Source organism: Lepisosteus platostomus, chromosome 12 (assembly GCF_059453375.1).
Source record: "Lepisosteus platostomus isolate fLepPlt1 chromosome 12, fLepPlt1.hap1, whole genome shotgun sequence".
Classification (NCBI taxonomy): Eukaryota; Metazoa; Chordata; class Actinopteri; order Semionotiformes; family Lepisosteidae; genus Lepisosteus; species Lepisosteus platostomus.
This window is the reverse complement of record NC_142622.1, coordinates 7,663,124-7,683,491: the sequence shown is the minus strand read 5'-3', so window position 1 is coordinate 7,683,491 and position 20,368 is coordinate 7,663,124. Positions and strand designations below refer to the sequence as shown.

At 37.0% G+C, this 20,368-nt stretch overlaps 2 protein-coding genes across 8 annotated transcripts; one reads left to right on the top strand and one right to left on the bottom strand.

Moving 5' to 3' along the window:
• Positions 1-907: 907 nt before the first annotated feature.
• On the top strand, positions 908-8,320 carry rbm12bb (RNA binding motif protein 12Bb). 7 transcript variants are annotated; one of them, XM_088600682.1, is made up of 3 exons: positions 929-1,026; positions 1,882-2,873; positions 4,583-8,320. In XM_088600682.1, the coding sequence occupies exons 2-3, from the start codon at positions 2,853-2,855 to the stop codon at positions 6,590-6,592; spliced, it is 2,031 nt and encodes a 676-aa protein (XP_088456808.1). In that variant the 5' UTR covers positions 929-1,026; positions 1,882-2,852; the 3' UTR covers positions 6,593-8,320. The 7 variants fall into 7 exon arrangements, with proteins under 7 accessions (XP_088456811.1, XP_088456808.1, XP_088456807.1 ...); XM_088600681.1 differs by having other exon boundaries at positions 929-1,903; positions 1,938-2,873; XM_088600683.1 differs by having other exon boundaries at positions 948-1,052.
• Positions 8,321-9,104: 784 nt separating this feature from the next.
• Positions 9,105-19,993, bottom strand: cibar1 (CBY1 interacting BAR domain containing 1). Its single transcript, XM_088600687.1, has 9 exons — positions 19,799-19,993; positions 17,359-17,593; positions 16,858-16,926; positions 16,472-16,573; positions 16,316-16,360; positions 15,405-15,509; positions 14,254-14,367; positions 11,984-12,103; positions 9,105-10,133 (listed from the first exon to the last, which is right to left on the bottom strand). The coding sequence occupies exons 1-9, from the start codon at positions 19,825-19,827 to the stop codon at positions 10,038-10,040; spliced, it is 915 nt and encodes a 304-aa protein (XP_088456813.1). The 5' UTR covers positions 19,828-19,993; the 3' UTR covers positions 9,105-10,037.
• Between the last annotated feature and the right edge of the window lie 375 nt (positions 19,994-20,368).

Genomic DNA, 20,368 nt, shown 5'->3' with positions numbered 1-20,368 from the left:
AAGTGTGATTATAAATCCTTTTTTTGAAAGTCTCTTATATGCTTTGAGCAGCCGTTTATGGAGCCTTCAGTGTTGAGAAGTAGTTAAAAAATCCTCTAGCCCAGTTTGCATAACATTTAGTAAATGGCTTCTTTATTATTCCAGGTATGATGCAAGCATTGACTTAAATAATTCAATCCTATAAATCTGGTCAATCTGTAGTCTTTTGACAGTGACATTTATATTTACATGAAAAAATTATCAGTTTATAAACATACACTCAGAAGGAGTGTATTTTAATTGATGATTTTAGAGCTCCTTCATTTCAACTGTTATCATTATTAATTGATCTAAATCATTTAATTATTAAATTCAAAGCGGTTACAAATTATAAACTGCTAACTAGTCAGAAAGATTAGAAGATGTATGAACCTGAGCCTGTGACTGGGCTTAAATACAGCTTATATAGTGTCTGCACTTTACAACATTAGTTCACACAAAGCCTTTTTTATGTTCCAGTGTACCATCAACATATCAAAAGACAAAGAGGCTATTTTAGAATGAACACTTTTCCAAATCTGATATAGAATCCAAAGCATTTCAATTTGGGATGGTTTAGAGTTTAGTCTAAAATATTCAAGTGAAGATTCTCAAAAAGGCATAGATCTTAAACCTTTGAAGTGTCCAATATGTTTTAGATCAATGCATTACAGAGAAAGTAACCCGTTCATCCTCATCAATGGAAAAATGAAAGTGTCTAGTAGATATGCGCTTACATGCGAAAAAGCACAATAAGAGATACAGTACTAAGGCTACGGTACAGTATAAACTAAAGTATAGCTAACCCAAGTGTTATGATTTTTTTTTTCGAAAAGAAGAAACACGTTTTGGCTATTCTGAGTTTCCGTAGATGGTGACGTTGTTTTTAATTGACGTTTTCCTCGTTGTTTGGAGGGGGGACGCCATTTTCTTCTAATATCGAAATTTACCTGTATTGGGGAGTGATTCGGGACATCTGGAGATTATATTTTCTGTTGGCCTGGACAAGTAATCATTTTTATTCTATATTTGTTGTACGTAAGGCAATTGCGTGGGTTCTGGGTTTTTCCGTGTACTCTCATGAAACCGTCTAATTATTGTCTGAGTGCTCAGGACCTTTCGGTTCATGTTGTTAACCCGCAGTTTTGTTACGTGTCTATAGGCTATTTCAAATATAATGTGTTGTATTTTTTAATAGTTGCTTAATTTAACGAAACGGTTCTCAGATATTCGTTTCCTTCCCGTTATACTGTAGTTTTAAATTTCCTGGCACTTTGTCCAGTGTTGTTTTGTGTTTTTGTTGATACCGTTAGTGCATCTGTTTTCTTAAACGGGTGTTAAAATAATGTATTTGATTGATTAACTGCTGCTGGATTATGAAATAACTTGCAGCAGTTTTTTTTTCCCAATTGCTTTAGGTTCATCGATGAGATTAGATAACGTGATGAGAGGTACATAACAGAGTGAGGCAGGGTGTTTGCTTTTACCACAAAAGCGACCTGTTTTCAGTTATTTTGTTTGTTGCCTGTGTATGCCATTTACTGTTTTGTACTGTAATATAACTTGGAACGATATCCGGTACATCTTAAATTAGGCTTTAACGACCGAGTCACTTTGGAAGACGGCAAATACAATAAGGGTTTCATGCAGAATTTAAAATACAGTATAGGGGTTAATTTAACGGATGCGTGAAGACATTTGTGAAACAATTACTCGTTTTGTGGGCCGCCAGGCGCGGTGTTCTGTTTGCAGAAATCACAGTCATTCATTAACTTGGTTTGGATTAACCTAGTTGCATTTTGACGTCCTCGCAGTGATTTAGGAGGTTGAAGGAGACGTGCCACTTTTTTTTTTTCATTGCAGAGACCGGAGGGGGGGTTGGTCGGTCGGTCTTGATGCTCCACTCAGTGGACACCCAGTCCAGTCGACTCCCACCACACGACCCCTGCTAGCCGGTCCTTCCCTCAGTTACAGTCTCTGAACATGCGACAGACAACAGCAGCAACGCCTTAAAATGCGAATCAGGAGAGGTGCAAATCCAAAACACCGGCAGCAATTAAGCACAGTTTGAGAACCTCCCAACAGGTTTTTGTTGCCTATGTAGCCATTAAGTTTGCGGGAACCTGGTATGCTCTTCTTTCTTCTGACATTATGGTTGTCACAACAATGCAGCACTTTTAACTTCTGTGGGTTCACTGGAAGAAAAACCGTCTGTTTTCCTCTGAATAATCTGTAAAATCAGTATAATTGCAAGGGATAGGGCTGCGTCATTTATTTGGAAACTTTCACTTAGCAGCTAGTCTGGGGGGTCTGACTGCTCATAGGGGGGTTTAAAATGAAAAGTGCAATGCTGTATAAGAAAGTAAGGATTTATTCTATGCATGTTGTAGTCTGATTTTTGCTGTAATTTAGTGTGTGGATGGGATTTCCACTTGCTGTTGAGAAAGTACGTAATCTTTTCTGCCACACAATTTCCTTGTTTTTCCAGGCATGGGTTTTTTTTAATTGGTAAAAGATGAAATGCATGTTTTAGAGTAAATTAAAATGAATCTTTATTCTAAAATAATATTGCAGTTAAAAGCTTTTTAATTAAAAATTATTTTTAAAAATAATATTTTTTTTAACAGCTCACTTCTCTATCTAAAGACTAGGGAAGATGTATACAGTGTGGTAGAAACAGTTTCATTTTTTGTTCTGAAGTTTGCTGTTGCTGTTGCTTGCTTTTTATCTGGAAAGCAAATTGGTTAATTTCCTTGAGTCGATCCATCAGAGACTTTGATATTTCTTAGTTCACCTTGATGTGAACAACAACTGCACCTTGAATTCTGCAGGAAATGAATTCATCCTACCCACAGGTCTGTGGATGAAAGCTGTTTTTTTTAAAGCAATGACGGTCACTTAACGTTGTGTGATTTTACTGCCTGGGAGATCTTCGGCTAAGTTTTCTTGATCTCAGTCATTGTTTGTGAAATTCATCTGTGATGTTTTTTTCATTATCATCTTCGTTCTTTCTGTCCGTGATGGCTTTGGATAGTTTTGTTTTAGGGTGTGAATCTCTTCAATAGCTTGTTGTTTCGGTACTGAAGTAAATTGAGGTGGGCTTTTTTTTACGATACATTGAAATCTGTGTAGATGAATAAATGTCTGTTTAAATCAAGCTTGTCATCTGGATAATATAGATGATTTTTTTCAATATTATTGATTGATATCTGTTTGGCATAAAGAGAATGGAGTGGATACACGGAACATGGGAGCCCTCACTCTACTGAATTGCTTGGTCCCACTTTGTGCAATTTGCACTTAAGCAAGAGATCCATCTTGGTACATTCCTCAAGCATTGCCACTGCATTGGATGTGACAGAAACATTCAAAAGCAAGAACACTTTCCAGTGGAAATTGGACATCAGGAGCTTTTGTATTTGGTGTGGATAATACTGATGTTTGTTCCAGAAAATGGAGTGAAGCAAGAAGACTGATCTGTGTTCTTTATGAACAGAGAAGATGGAGGATTTCTCTAGACTTTCATAAAAGCTTGGTTCTTGCTTTCTTAGTGTCTAGTTATGATTTTTTCCTGTAGTTTTAATAGTTTATGAAGTGAGGATAAACAACTAAAAGAAGGATTGTTCATTGTATCAAAGCCTATTGTGGTATACAATATGGGCCACATTGTTGATGGACAGGAGCAGTATTGTGTGGATTTGTTCTAAACAGGATTTGGTATTCTGATTTAGTTTTAAGTATAACACAACATTATTTTATGGTTTTGTGTGTATGCACACAAACCTGCGGTATTATTGTGTTGTAATTATACATGTTGGAAACGCTGTGCTTCTGAGTATAGGCCAATGATGTTGCATCACTGGGTTACCTTAGCGATGATCATGTATTGTGTGCCAATGTGCATTGACTTCTGGTTAAAATAAAAAACATAATGCATACAAACCAGAGGTGAGCCCCAGATGTGGATTAACTCTTGTGTAGGACTGCCTGTAAAGATAGCACTGGATTGTGGGCCTTTCATTAATGGATATTTAGTCATAGAATGCAGAGTGAGATAAACCAAGCAAATTGAGTAGTGAATTTCTGAGTCCGTCTGATATTGCTAATAGCAGTTTTTGAGAAATAAGGATCCATTTATGTTCCATGATAACTCTGTTCCTAATTCAGTCAACAGTATAGGTTGACACAAACCATGTCATTCTCTTAAAACACTATTCTGTTTTCATTCCAGTATCTTAAATCTTCAAAGATTGTAACATACTGTATTAGACTAATTGCATGCTGCTGCTGTGGTCATCTTTCGAAATACTTGATACATTTGCCCAGATTGTATTTTGAGTCTGTAATGTTGGACATGTTAATGTCTTTATCATCATGGATGCAGAATATTAGGTTAAGTTTAATGGAGACCTGATCATTTCCTGACTTTAGACCGTTCTGGCACTGGACAACCAACGGAAGCTTCCTGTCTAGCTGCTGTGATAAGTGTGCAGTGCAGTGCACTCTGAGGTCGCTGACAGGGCTCTGGCTATAATAATGCTGTTGTGTGCCTTTTTGTCTACAGGTCCTGTTGTTTGTGCTCAGCATGGCGGTGGTCATCCGCTTACAGGGGCTTAGAATCGATGCTGGTTCTGAGGATATACGCAGTTTCTTCACTGGACTGAAAATCCCTGATGGTGGGGTACACATTATTGGTGGAGAGCTCGAAGAGGCTTTCATTATATTTGTCTCAGATGAAGATGCAAGGCGTGCTATGATTCGCTCTGGAGGATGTATTAAAGGGTCTCCGGTACATCTACAGCTCAGCAGCAAGACGGAGATGCAAAATGTCCTTGAAGCCAGCACAAGAACGAAAGAAGCAAGTAAAAGTAGGATTTACAATGAGAGACTGGGATTGCGCAGGACCGACTCGAGGGCGGGCTCTTCAGCCTTTACAGAGAGTTTTTCAGAGGTCCAAAGTAAGGATCCTTTACATCTTGGTAGTCCTTCAGATCCAATTGTTTCTGTCAAGAGAAAAATCCGCTACCCAAGGAAGATTCTGCCATGCAATAGTGATGGCTACTATTTGCATTTGCATGGGATGCCATTTTCTGTCACGGAGAAGGACGTGCGAATGTTTTTTCAAGGGCTAGAAGTAGAGGGTATCCTTCTGTTCCAAAACAAACATGGGCAAAAAAATGGCCGAGGGATTGTGAAGTTCGCTACTTTGCGTGATGCAAGCGAGGGCCTTAAGCGGGACCGTGAGTACATTGGATCGAGATTTGTGGAAGTGAACTGCTGCACAGAGAAGGAGTGGATTAACGCAGGGGGTCGTGAAGGACCGAATGTTGGTGATGCTGTTGTGTATGATAGAGAGTCATCTCCAGCTTCTGTGGAAAGGTATTCTAGAGGTAGAACAAGGTCAAGGTCACCAGTAATGTACAGGTCTAGGTCATCTTCACCTTCTAATGAAGAGTATTGTGTTTTGGTGGAAAACCTGTCATACACTGTTGAAAAGAGGGATATACAGAGATTCTTTCACCCTGTGGTCTTGAGTGATGACCAGATTTTGCATTTGTATGACCGGAATGGGAAAAAAACAAGGGCAGCGTTTGTGTTGTTTAAGAGTCTGAAAGATTACTGTGCAGGTTTGGGACGCCACAAAGATGTCATGGTCCACCGTATGACGTATGTGTCCCCGATCTCCAAGGAGAAAATGGTAAAAATGTTGGAAACGTTAGAAGAGAAGCTCGAGGAACCCCGTGAAAGTTCCAGTCGATCACTTGAAAAACCTCAGTCTACTCAAAGAAGCAGGCATCCATCTGAAAGGACTTGTATTTATGTGCGAAACTTACCTTTTGATGTGCGTAAGGTGGAGGTCATGGATTTTTTCCAAGGATTTGCGATATCCGAGGATTGCATTCATTTGCTGCATGATGAGAAAGGCAATGGGCTTGGGGAGGCCTTGGTGAGGTTTCAGTCTGAGGAGGAGGCTTCAAAGGCGGAGTACTTGAACGGCCAAAGATTTCTGGGATGCAAGGTGATGCTCAAGTGCATATCAAGAGCACAGGTCTTGGAATTTGGTGTCTTTGATTTTGGAGGAACTCGGAGTGGACGAAGACAGAACAGTCCTCTGGGGTGCACGGGCCTTAATGAGAGGAGTCGCAAATCTAACTTGGACTTTTTGGATTTTAACGTTCGTGAAAATGATATGAAAGCACCTTTTGATGAAAAATTGAATATTTCTATGGGAAGCAACCGTGCTTTGGATCCAGCTGTGAACAACATAAATTCTGGTTTTGAGAGAGAAGATCGACCCAGACATGATGGATTTGGTAACCCTGGAACCTATGATGGCCCTACGTGTGTTAAACTGGTCAATTTACCGTTGAAAATAACCATCAATGAAATCTATGACTTCTGTTATGGGTACCAGGTGATTCCAGGTTCAGTGTCATTGCAGTACAACAGGAGAGGACTTCCCAAAGGCTCTGCGACTGTTGTTTTTGAATCTTGGCGAGAAGCACAAACTGCGGTTCAAGAATTAAATGGGAGACCAATTGGAACTCGGAAAATCCAGTTAACCTTTGTTTAAAGACGTTGGTATTTACAAACTATTTGGGGAGGTTTCAATACTTTGGTTGGACTATGGACAGATGGAAAAAAATATTCTCATTTCTTTGCATCTGAAATTGCCAACATTTTCGGCATAAATTGCTCTTAATAACTACTTCAGAAACCTCAAAACTATAAAATAATGAATGTAAGGGACATCTTTTAATGCTTGTTGCTAATTGCTCAAGCCAAGGATTTTAACATTTGCAAGTTAATTTACAGTTGTTTTTACCCTAATTGGTTATGGGCATTTGGTAGCTTCCAGTGCCAATTAATGTTTTTTTGCATTTCATTATTGAAAGTGAACATTTTAAAATTGCTTGTTGCCTGATACTTGTTTCTTTCCCTGGATCAAGAGAACTATTGTATTTTTCATGTTGCTGTGGCATTTCAGTATTATACGGTTCTTTAATGCTGTACATAAGGATAATTTGAGTGTGATGGAAAAAGAAGTCTTTTGCTTCCAGTTCCAACATATTATCTAAATGGGTGCTTTAGGATTAATATTTTTTTCCAATTGACATTGGAAAAGGTGACTTGCAATCTGATATGGTTAAAAATCTAGCTCAAATTCACGATACCATTTCTTACTTTTTTTTCTTGCTTGAGCTTTAAAATATTTTTTTAAAATGGTTTGTCTAATGCAAACCATAACGTTAATCCTGCCAAGCTTTGTTCCTTTGGAAAGATATAATAGACACTTAGTAGAAACATGGTAAAGTTTCAGAATCAATTCATGTCACACTTAACAAAATTGCAATGACCGTATTCAGAAATGAAATATTCAGGAGGATGTTCACTGGAAACAAATGACTGAAAAGCCAACATTTTATGATAGAAATATATTATAATTTTCTGTATGTAACTACAGGATACTCACTGTAGCATTTAGAAATTATTCAAAGCTAAAAATTGATTGTATCTGAGCCATTTTATACTGTCATCATAGTAAGATCGGTAAAGCAGAAAGTTTTGTTAATTGGGGTTAATTTAGTGTTTGAACTTTTTAGAAACATGCTTCCGTGAAATGGAAAAGAAAATTCTCCGTTAATGTGTGTATTTTAATGAGAAAGAATAACATTTTTATCTTTTACATTCTGCTTTCGAAGGTACTATTTAATGTCAAAAATTGTTTGGCAAGACATGACCAGATTCACAATGAGATCCACATGAACATGATGGGAATGTGCAGCTCCATGCAGGTTTTACCCCAGGAATTGAAGCTAGGGCCCCAAGCCCTGCAAGACAGCAGTACTAGCCACTGCGACACCATGCTACTCTGTGAGAAGACAGCGTTAAGCTAGTTTTTATTTCTAATACATTTTACTTGTAGATCTATGTACTGGAGCGCCTAAAAATCAGGTGTCCCTGACAGTTCAGGCTACAGAATCTTACAGCCCTTTGTACAGCATTGGAAATCGGGGACCAGTTGGACAAATGGAACGAAAGTCCACATCCTAAAAATTGGGTTTGATCTTTAACTCAGACCTTACTACTTCTGATCTTCTTAAAAGAATTATACTGTTTGCACCAACCAGCAGTTTAGGCAGATTTAACTATAACTGATATTTATTCTACTTTTAAAACAGGCGTAAGTAACAAGTTGACATGAACGGGATTTGTGTTTCAAATGTAAGATCCTTGTTTTGCAACAATTCTGTAACAAAAAATAAACATTTGTAGGATTATTGGAAAAGTTTTAACCTTGTTTTGTTTAATGTCATTTTTTTCTGTATGGAAGATTTATCTTGAGAATAAGAGTGTACACAGCTTCTGCTTTGTTGCTTCCATTTTCCAGATTCTCCATAACTTTAAATTGATGGATTAAGGTAAAATAATGAATGCACAGAATAAGGAAATAAGGAAACCTTTCAGAGTGACACTAAGATACAACACACCATAATGGTACCCAGAAAAATGTTGTAACTGACAAGACAAAGCAGATTACATGGAAGGACGTTTCTGTGTCAACATGAGATGAGATGCAGCGTGTACAGAAGTATTGATATTGGTCGCTAGTGGTAACTGTGCCTAATATTTTGTCAGAGTTGATTGTTTAAATTGTATATTTATATCTATATTATTTCAGTGTGCTTTTTAGGAATGTTAAATGACATACAACCTGTGTTTAACTTCTCTCATGAAATGATTATAGTTTACTGCTAGTTCATCTGATGGTAGCCTTTGTTGAAACACTAAGCATATCTTGATGTATTTATATTAGAGGTAAGATTCAGACACTATCCGCTGTTCATCCACCCATTGTATCTCCTGTGAAGACACCCATGTCTGTGTGAATTCAGGAACTAGTCAAGTTGTGATCAAGGACATTCTAAAAAGGGGTTGATAGTATAGTTCCTCATCTGTGTTGGAAAAGTTCTTTAGGGTGGAGTGAGCAATCCTGTTATTGTAAATGTTACCATAGTAAATTGTTTTCTTCCTTACCCACTTAAATAATTTGTAATATTTCTTTGAATAAAAAAGAAAGCATATTTTTCAGGAGCTTAATTTATTAATGTAGTTTAAAGAATTTTGTCAGGGGTCATATTCTGCAAGGGTAGTAATGACAGTTACTTAATAATTCCATCATTGAAAACATGGAAAGAATCAGTCCTGTAATTCTGTCAATTGCCACTTCAGTATAATAATCAGAATTGTACCAGAGACTAATTCTTACACCAACCCTTCACAAAACTCAGTTGTAATTTGAGATGCACATACACCCAGGTTTAAGTTTTATACATGGATTATTTGAATCCAGATGTGAGTCAAGGTCTATGTACTGTCGGTGTAACTCTTTTTCTTTCAACAAGTTTATTCATTTCAGTCATGTTCAATTCCATAATCTGGGATTACGAACCATGTGAAAAACAGAAATGCCAGTTCCATAAATGTAGTTAAAGTCTACGGCTAAACAATTCTGATGATGATTGCCATGATTCCACAATTCAAGTGTCTTTTTCACAATAACATTAAACAGAATTCCATTAATGTTAATAAATTCCTTTTCTATTTGAAGATAAAAGCTGATAAAAGAGGAAGTGCCTGAGGAACAAGCTCCCCTGCTGTGATGCTGAAGCTGATATTCTGATTTTTTTTCAGGAAAGTGCCTTATAAGATCCTTGAATAACTTAGCTACTGGCAACCAAACAAGCTAGATAGGTCCAAGGCTCTCACTCGTGCCCTTTCTTATGTTCTTAATGCAGCAAACTAAATTTGACTTTTAAACAGGTAAAAAATTACATTTACACAAGATAACGATTCTCATCACTCAAAAGTGTGACAGTGATTTGATGTTTTCATTTCACATTAAAGTGAAATAGAAGTGAAATAGTAGTATTTAATACTTAAAAAATACTGACAAAAATTACAGCGATACAAAATTTAAGGCTTCAAGACAGCTAGTTAGAGCTAGACAGAGCTAGTTAGTTTTCATCCTCGGTTACATCTTCAAGATCCTCGTCTTCTTCATCCTCCTCATCCTCTACTAGTCTTTTCCGCTGGCTAATTGGGGTCGGTGTCTGCAAATAAAACAGACAAGTGGTTAATGTTTATACAGAACCCAGATAATGGCTGTTACTGAAAGCAGTTAAAAGAGGTACAAGGCCAATGCTGATAAGGCACTGAAGAAACTTAACAGGTACAGTATTTTGATTTCCTTTGTATGAAAAAACTGGATAAACTGATATTGGTAGCAGGAGTGTAAAAATGCCACTAACCAGAATTTGTAAGCTTTAGGACAGTAGGCACACCTTGAACTTCTACACCTCAAATCCCTAGTTTATAAATGACCTCTGATAAGATGGATCCCTTATTTGCAATAATCTCTAGCAAGAGTTATGTTTGGTTTTGTTTAAATTTAGATAATATTCATTTGCTATGAGCATTGCAAAACAATTCTGAGTAGATGCCTTAAACATCTTGGGCAAGAAATGCATCATAAGAAAACATGTCCAGGGGGGATTAGGAGGTGGGCTACTACAGCGCTTGTTTACAGTTCTGCTGTGTACTATTCATTTTAAGGCCAGTCTAAATGTGACTGAGCATACAAGTTGGCATTGCAAACATTAAAGAAATGCAAGATGACGGAGAACTAACAAAGAATAGGTGGTAAGAAAGTTCACGTGACTAATTTGTATTGAAGCAAGGAGAACTGTTAAACTGTTTTGGTAATGTTACAAGAAAGTGTTGCACCAGTGAACAAAATGAGAGGTGAGAGCACAGACTTCTAAAGGCAAAACAACATTCTTCAGCTCATTAAACATTCAAAGAAAGAATGATTCTGTTTATCAGAGCATGTAACCTGCAATCAAAAGCCTGGCACAGTTGCAGAGAGACCTGGAAACGGATCTAATGATTTGGTTTAGAAAGAAAGAATAATAATTTAGCTAATGTGTCCAAGAAACACAAGCCAGTCAAGATGGCTTTTTACTAATTACAATTTTTTTTTACAAAAAAACTGCCCTAGTTAAAAAAAAAAATTTGTACATCGAAATGTCTCAGAAATGTCCATTGATGTAGGATAATTCAAATTGCATGAGATCCCATGTTATCCCAACTTTCCAAACACAATTTGGGAAACCAATACCAATTGATCTTTTCCTAAAATATCTACAGATTAGTAGATTAACAAAATTAGTATTGAAAATATGAGTGAAAGGTGTTTTTAAATACCAGAATTACCATATATGTTAAAGTATATGTTAAATGTTAAAGTATAAACCACAAGTCACTCAAGCTGATTTAAGGCATATTTACAGTTACAAGAAAACATTTTATAAATATATGTTCCAAGGTTTTTTAAGGCAACTAGCAGGTCCTTTTAAGCAAAGACAAACTGGCAATAGATTATAATAATTCTGCTGTCATGCAAAGCTCATTTACTAGGTTCTAGAATTTCCTGTTCACTTTATAGAGATTATACACTAAAGAAAGAACTTGGTTTACCTAAATCAATAACTACTAAATTTAACAAATGGATAAGTAATTGTACATTTTTTGTAAAGAGACCTGATTCCAACACTCAGTCAAATTAGATATTTAAATCTTAAGATACTGCGCTATGAATCTATATTAACATACTGTAGCTAGCAACTAACTTGATCAGCTTTTCCTTTTATTGAGTGTTTTCACATTTGCATAGCCCACTAAATAAGAAGCCTGTATTAACTAGCTAAAACTAAAACTGGACCAAGGCTTAAGCTGAATTGGTTTGAAGATTGTATATTGTTTCTGTTTTCACTACAGTTTGGCTATTACGATGATGTCCCCCCTTAGGGCATACTGGGACCATTTAAACCCAAATTAATTGGCCTACTTTAACAGCGTGATAAAAGCTTACTTAATGCTAAACATCTCTGCAAGCTCTTACCTGCAATGTCCCTGACTTAGTCTTTGTTGACCCAGTCCGGCTCAGTGATGTTTTGGAATTAGCACGGACTATTTCTAAGCGAGACTGGTAGTCTGGTGGGCGCAGAGAACTCCTGAAAACCTGACAAAAAAGTATGAGGTACTATACTCTTGCAAAATAACATGACTACATCTAAGCTGAAGAGAGGTGTAAGGTTTAGGCATAAATGCTTTCTTTAGAAACATTTAACTAAAAAGGCTTTGGGGCAAATAAAGTTTACTTTGCATGGAGCAGGAAAGAGAGTAATGAAATAGCATACCAGTGCAAATAACGTGGACCTATTCTAGTCAAAAATAATCCACTGCATGAATGTCAAATAATCTTTCTGTAGAGACATTGCTATACTGATACCTTCCAAACCAAAGCAAACATTATTCCAAAGGAAGTCATTGTGGCTTCCCCCTTTTAGTACAATTAAACGTAAACCTACATCCTATTACTTCCAAGTATTCATTTCACTAACTCTCTATCTCAGTGAACTCTGGTAAACACCACCACCAATTTACAGCAAAGTATACATGCAGATTAGTTCATTACACACAAGTTCCAGTCACTGTCAAATTCTGTGCTTACTAATAAAATCACAGTGTTAGGAATTTAAGAATCATGTTTAATTAGAGAATTCTTCCAAATCAGTTGATTTAACTCATTTTAAGCCAAATAGATCTCTCTCCCTTCCTGTGACGCACAGCTGGCTCGGTCACACCAGGGCCAGAGAATTGCTAGCCTACAGTTCCTACAGTGTTGTGATGTCAGTGAGAGACATTGGCCCTTATCCTACTGTATGTCAAGAGAGCTTGCACCAGGTCAAATGATAAGCATCTCAGCTGAGATGTAAAGGGAAATTGGGTATCAAGGATAATTAGTAATCCTATTATTTTTTTAATTTAAAAAAGTCTCATCATTTATGGTTACCAATTAGGTAACTAAGAAGCAGGAAGAAATACAAATTTAACTTGAGTACATTCGTTCCTTGAACAACACTTGTCCTTACTTTTTTATTCAATGACAGTGGTTTCAGATTGTATTGTACATGAAATAACGTTAAGTATATTTTGTGTCCACATTGTGTTACAATTTAAGAATCAATTAAAAAAAATATGTGAACACATAACCCTTCTTTACCTAGAAGATTGTATGAAACAAACTACTTGGTCATGTTGTAGAGCCAAATACCTTGGGTTCTTCTTAAGAAATGACTGGATGAGAGACCCTTGGATTAATTACTACTGCTAACAAGCCAGACGGGCCAAATTGCATCCTCTAGTTTTTAACTGTTCTTATGTTTTCTGTTTATTGTAAAAAAGTCACAAGCTCTACTGATATAAATGGATTGACACTTCCCTTGCGTGCCCAACAGACCAGCTTCACACATTTGTGTACTGTAATAGATATTCTAAAGGAGTTCTTATGTGCTTATCTCTTCACATTATCTAACTACAATCAATTTTTGAAGACCTTTCATTCAAATGATACATCTTGACAGAAACTATGTCACAAAATGCAGCTGGAGCCATCAGCATTATTTAAGCTTGAGCTGGGAAATACTATATTTTATTTACAATTCCCCACCTTCATGTGGGAATAAAACTCATTAAAACTTAAAACATGCAAGCCATTCATGAATTATACTTTAATAAATAATAGTAAATTATTTAAAAACAATGATATGCACAAATGTTTCATCAGAAAAATCCTGTAACTGGAAAATGTGATGACATACTCAATCTTTTCTTAAAGAAACAAAACTGAAATGTCTGCTACTGTGAATAGTGACAAGTACATTGACATTAATATAAATTCACAAGGTAACTGAATTTTTAATCACAATAAACTACAATTTTTACATTGCCTTTACTTCAGAAAACTTCCTACCACAAATCATCGGAAAAACCACTATCTACAGAAAAATATTGCAATTATGAAAAATAATTATATTTATATAATTCAAATAATAAAAGTCTTTTTCAGCATCCTACAGATCAGTATTTAGAGTTGATAAATTATCTGTTGTGAGTTATATGAAAAAGATGCCAAACAAGAAGTAATATTTTAAATCTATTGTGTCAAAAGCAGAAATCACCCCCAAATCATGTAAGTGGTACCCTACACCTTCTCGTACCTGTAACTATGAAATTAAATGCACCAGGTTATGTCACCCAGCTGTCCCAGAGCACCCAGTAGGTAGCATTGAGTGACACCAGATTTCTATCATATATGTCAGAACTCACCTCGAGATCTTCTTCCTCATCCACATTCTGTATGTGCTGGAAGGCAGTAGTGTAAACTTCCAAAGCCTTAGCATGGAATGTCATTTCAATAGTCACAAATTCACCAAATATTTTCTGCAAAAAAAGACATCACACATAACCTAAAAGAATGTTTTTGCTATGTTGATATATATATAGTGCGGTCACCCTGCTTTGTATGTGGTTTTATCATAACTGACTGAGGGACTTTAAGGAGATGGGTGTATACAGCGTAAACCACTATTATAACACACAGTGGCCAGTCTCCTAATAGTTGAACAATTTTGTGTTCTCAAACTTATTTGGGTTTGCCATACTAAAGGGATACATGAGGAATACTCATGGAATCAACCATTTTTTAGTTTTTGAATTTCTGCTGACATTTAACTTATTTCACCCACAACAGGTGTTCACTTTGAGCATTCATGTTTTGATTTAAAATATTTACTTTAAAAAGCTGATTTCCTTTGTATTTTGACACTTCACTGGAAGGGGGTGAATTCTTTCACAAGGCAATGTACAAACCAAAACCTCACCAAATTAAAATGCATTAATTTACATTTAGAACTGACGAGAGGGTCTCTGTGCACTTTGTACACACCTTTTCTGCTGTAGCTGCAGTATTTTACAAGGAGCACATACAGAACTGGCTTGAACTGGAACTGGAACAGAAAAACGCTGGACACAAGGGCCACTATGTAATTCTATACTGTGTTCTATAGGAATGCTGTGCTACGAAACTAAGAACCAATTGTGTTAAAAGAAGTGATCTTTGGCAAACAGGGAAGAGGAAGATGTGTGTGATCCTGGAACACTCAATCTGATCAGCACAGGGAAGTGTGACAGATAACAGAGATTTATTTCTGGACTGTTCTAGTTTAATTATTTTGAGAAAAATACACTGAGCATCTCTGTGGGTTTTCATTCCCATGCGCATGAAATAAAAACGTATTTTAACTTCTGAGACGGACTCCTGACTTTCTTTTAATTGGAAGCAGGAAAAAATTATCTAACTGAAACTAAGCTATTTTGTCATATATTTTCTATTTTGCCTCATGTTAACATACAATCAGGCAAAGCGACCAACTACAGAAATCCAAAAGCAGCAGACACAAGATATGAGCCGTGCAGACCTTGATGTCCCTTATTTTTTGCTTTTCAAATTCATCGATGGTTTCCTCCAGCTGTCGTGTTGTGCGAGTAGCATCCATCGTTGCTCTCTGGAGTTCACTCTCAGCCTGTTTAACATTAAAAAATGAAGTAAATATTGTTTATATACAGTACGCTTGCTTTTTGGAGTAACCAAAGTGTTAGGTTGCATGTTTGGCATACACACGAGACCGGGGCCACAGTCTAAGACTGTACCTGTGGGAACTGCAGGGGGTGCGAATGATGGTTTCGAGTTCACTACACATACAGAAAAAATTATTCAGGCAGGTTGAACAATTAACCTGTCATCAGTTCCTGCCAGGACAAGACCTCTCTGAAGTAGGTTTTGTTTATAATATTAATAATAACGTGCTTGAAATTCTTCTACTTATGTAGGTGTGCCTTGGCATGGAAAAGGTTGAAAAACACTGCTCTAAAGACATCTGTCTTGATCAAATCTGTTTTACTCTGGGGTTACATTAAGAAATTTGCCTACACCAAGACACCATGCAAAGAGTTTTAGAGTACTCATACATTTCTAATTTTCACTTTCAGCTAAAAGTATTAAAAGACATAGAACTGCCACTATTAATTTCATTAGGTGTCCATTTATAACCTTCCAGGTTGTAGCCCACCTTGCTCCCCCACCCCAACCACTATCCCAGCTCCCCCCACGGACCTGTACTGGAAAAAACAATTTAGAAAATGGATGGATTAATCTTATTCGATGTACAATGCAAATCAAGAAAAATAAGCACCACCTACTGAAACTGGACTAGTACTGAGGCTGGCATTTCACATGTCAAGTTTGTTTTTTATTTTATATGTCCTTTAGCATTGTTTTATTGCCATTCTATTAAGATGAACACATATGATAGATATCACCACACATCACCATACAGACAACTGAAGACGTGATTCTTCCAACACCAACCTGAGACTGAGCTTTAGTTAAGGTAAAACAACTCAAATAATCAAATGTTTAGATATTCTGTATATTCAGTGTGCAGGAGATATAACTAGAAACTTTGATGAACAAAATGAAGGATACAATAATCTGGCGATCTGAGGGACTACGCTGTCTCATTCTTTCCAGCTGTTGCATTTGTTTGGCTTCTCGATTCCTGGCACTCTGAGTTGTTTTGAGATCGTCCTGTGCAACACAAGTGAGAAATACAGACAAGATATGATATAGGACATGCTGATATCCTGCTGTCCGTTAACCAGACTCTAGAAAAGAGCAAAGCCAGAGTGCAATGTGACATTTCCCTCATATGGGCTTTCAGTGCATTCTAAGACACTATTTTGCTGACGTTCACTATACAGTAAATACCTGCAAACTGTACTGAACACAACTTGGAACTGAAGGAGGTCATGCTGTATTTTTACTGGGATTTTTCCATTTCTGAAGTATCTTTTTTGGACCTCTCTGCTTACCCTTTTGAGTTTTACAAGCGTTCCATAGCATTTCAAAGGCTCTATTACTTTAGCTTCGAGTCTTTCTACCTGCAAAAGAAAAATAATGAAACATTTGGACAAGGAGTCTGAGCAAAGTAAGTTGAATTTCTTAATAAATAAGAAGACTTAGCAATTTTATTTATTTTGTTTTAATAATACCTTTCAAAAAAAGACAAATTTCTTGTTTGTCTGCAGAAGGACACATAATGCATTACTTAAATGCATTTTATTCACTGCATGTTATACGAGTACAAACAAATGCAGGTGATATTTTTTTAGCACTTTTATTCCCTGGTTCAATTTCTCACATGTTATTTCCAAACGTTGCTATTACTTTCATCAGGAGAAGCAGCTAAATGTCTTTTCCATGCTACTTCATGATATTTCTGTATTATTTTTTCAAGGTAAACTCACCTCACTTAAACAGTTTCAGTACATCACATTCATTACCACAATTTAAAAGCACATTAAACTCCATACCTCTGCTTGACGATAATCCTGAATTTTGGCAAGCTGGTCAGCAAAATTTTTCAAACCATTCTTTAGGTTTGGAGTCTCAGTGTCAGCATAAAGGCTCACTTCTCTAACTAGGAGGTCTGCCTTGTCCCGCAATCGAGCAGTCTTGCGTACATAGGCAGCAAACAGCTGGCACAGCTCCCCAAAGTGCTTCTCAACATTTGTGATACTCTCCTGAATCTGCCTTGTCTGATTATCCCTGCAAAACAGAGGCACAGTGTCTCCCAGGGGTTTGGTGCAGTCTCTCTGCTACCCGTTATGCTTCCTAAATTCAAATGCCATCAGCACACCTGTCTACAGAAAATGCAAACACACAAAAAAATGCATCCTCGCACATCTTCCTAAAACCATTGCAAAGCTGGTCCTTAAAAAAATTATATAGTACTTCTGCTTTAGTTCTCGCTGAACTAAATCCAATAACCACACTCTTTGGAGCAATATTCAGAAAAATTCTAACCTCTGAAGTCTGCTATTGATTTCACAGTTTTGTGGACCAAGGATGCACATTATCCTTTCTATTTTGTCTTATTTTCACAATACTTTATACATACAAAGTAGGAATTGGTTGCATTTGTAGAACACTTTCTTTGCCAGCAGAATGAAGAAGGACCCCTAACAGGAAATCCACCACAGCAACACCCCACCCTTCTGGATGACACAACCCAGTCTCACTACATAGCACGTCAGGTGGAGACATGACCTTAGAATTTACTTAGGGCGTAAACGGAAGAGTGTTGACACCCCTTACTCTTTCAAACAGTCGTGGTGGGATCATTAATCAGCAGATAGTCAGGATGTCCTGTAGCACAACGTCCCCTGCTACCACGCTGTGGCAATGGTTTGGAATTATGGTCCAGAGGCAGGAGAGCCTCCCACATGTTGACCAACACCTACATTTTTTCTCTTTTTTTGTGTATTCCTTACATATTACAGTTCCTTACACTTATATACTGTAGCACTTTTCTGGACTCTCCACTCAAAGCACTTTACAGGTAATGTACACTCCCCTCCACCACCAATGTGAAGACCCCACCTGGATGATGCGACAGCAGCCATAGTGCACCAGCTCACCACACACCAGTTATCAGTGGGGATGTGAACAGAGTGATGAAGCCAGTTCTTACGTGGGGGATTATTAGGAGGCCATGATTGGTGTACCAATCATACAACAGGAAAAATTGGCTAGTAAAAAAAGTGAACATTGTTTTGCATGCCTGCAAAACTCTGTGTGATCTGCTGCATACTAGGAAAGTATTTTAGAAAGTAACACAAATGATTGCACTTCTTTTTACATGAGAAAGGTCTGCTTGCTGCTGTAGAAAAATACACTAAATAAAAAAAAACCCTCAACCCAAAAATTATTCTCTTTCTCCAGAAATCACTTCTTGAAACCTGCTTCTAGCCAACTTTATTGAAAATAAGTTAAATAATTTTGAAAACCTACCACAAACCTGTATTAGGTACAGTCCATTTCATTTGAGAGCTTTTCCTGTAATACGTAGGTTACATATCCAATCAATACCTTGGTCAAAACGTTTTATTAGACAATTGAGGCAGTTTAGGAAACCCAAATGACATGGGATTTTGGCATTAAGAGTAATGTTAGCAGTCTATAATAACAAACAGAGGCTTCCTCTGAGAGAACTGCGATGTTAAACAATTCTCAACTCCAAACAGACACAGAATAAAAAACTTTATATCAGATTCTGCTTAAGCTAACTGAACAATTTTCCTGGGTAACAGTAATATGTGATCAGGACTGAAATGATTTTTTTCGTATAGTATCAGAAGCTTCCAGAGAGTAACACACAATCTGTTGTTTGACCATTAGCACTGATATCGAAAGGCGTCGTAACGCCAATCCTCAACTCCATTTTAAAATAGATTAGATTTTCTCCACCTTTTCCTCTATGCTGTACAGATTAAATTCTATACATAAACTGCGTAATTCAAAATAGCACCAGAATTTTTCAATTCTAAGTTTACACGGATCTTCAAATATATATCATGACTTTGATTTAAAAAGCACGCTCCGTACTGCTTAGATGTTTATCTTCAGAAGTCGTAGAACTTTATGCTGTAATAACATGTTAATCGAGGTCTGAAAACTGAAGTTTAAAACATAGATGCATATAGCTACTAAACTATCTGCTGTATCTGCTTTGATCGAAATTTCTTCGATTGCAGCAATATCTCGGCGTGTCAAGACCAAAACATCCCCCGTTACACAAAACTTCGTAATGTGACTCCACATCAACATCTGTTTTACAGGCATCCATGATAACTGCAGCAAAAAAGGCCTACTTCTGCATCCTCGACATTTCTTCAGCAACTAACTCCAGCTAGGAGCGGAAAAAAATCTTTCTCTGCACTCTTAAGAGACGGTTAAAGATCTTACGCTTACCTGGCCCTTGCATCAGGAGTGCGACTCATGATTCTTGCTGTTTTGACCAGAGCACCAATGCAAAAGCATCACAGAATAATGAAGACCTCTCTTACTCGCACACCGATATTGGTATATTATTTATCACCTTCCTCCCCAGAACATCATAGACCTGCACGCCGTTTCCATGGAGTTGAGGTGATGACGACCGTGACGTATCGGTCAATTACTTCCGGGACGCGGAGGGAAAAAAAGAGGGAAGAGGCATTACACGTTTATTTGTTAAACGCAGTAAATTTGTCTAAAATGCAAACACAGCAAAGTGGGATCCAAAACTACCAAAGATGGTTTAGGAAAGAAATGACAACACCTCAGTGAGAAAATGACGAATTAAAGAATCAGTACAGTATTAGTATAAAAAAGGCATAAATAAAATAGGTAACTGTATTTAAATCATAAGGTACTAAAGTATTACACCACATATTTTTTTCTTAAAGCACGGGTTTTCTTATTTTCTAATGACCGAAGCGTCCCTCCGAGTAGTTACAGACACGTTAACCTAACAAACGTAATACATTCAGTATTTCAACA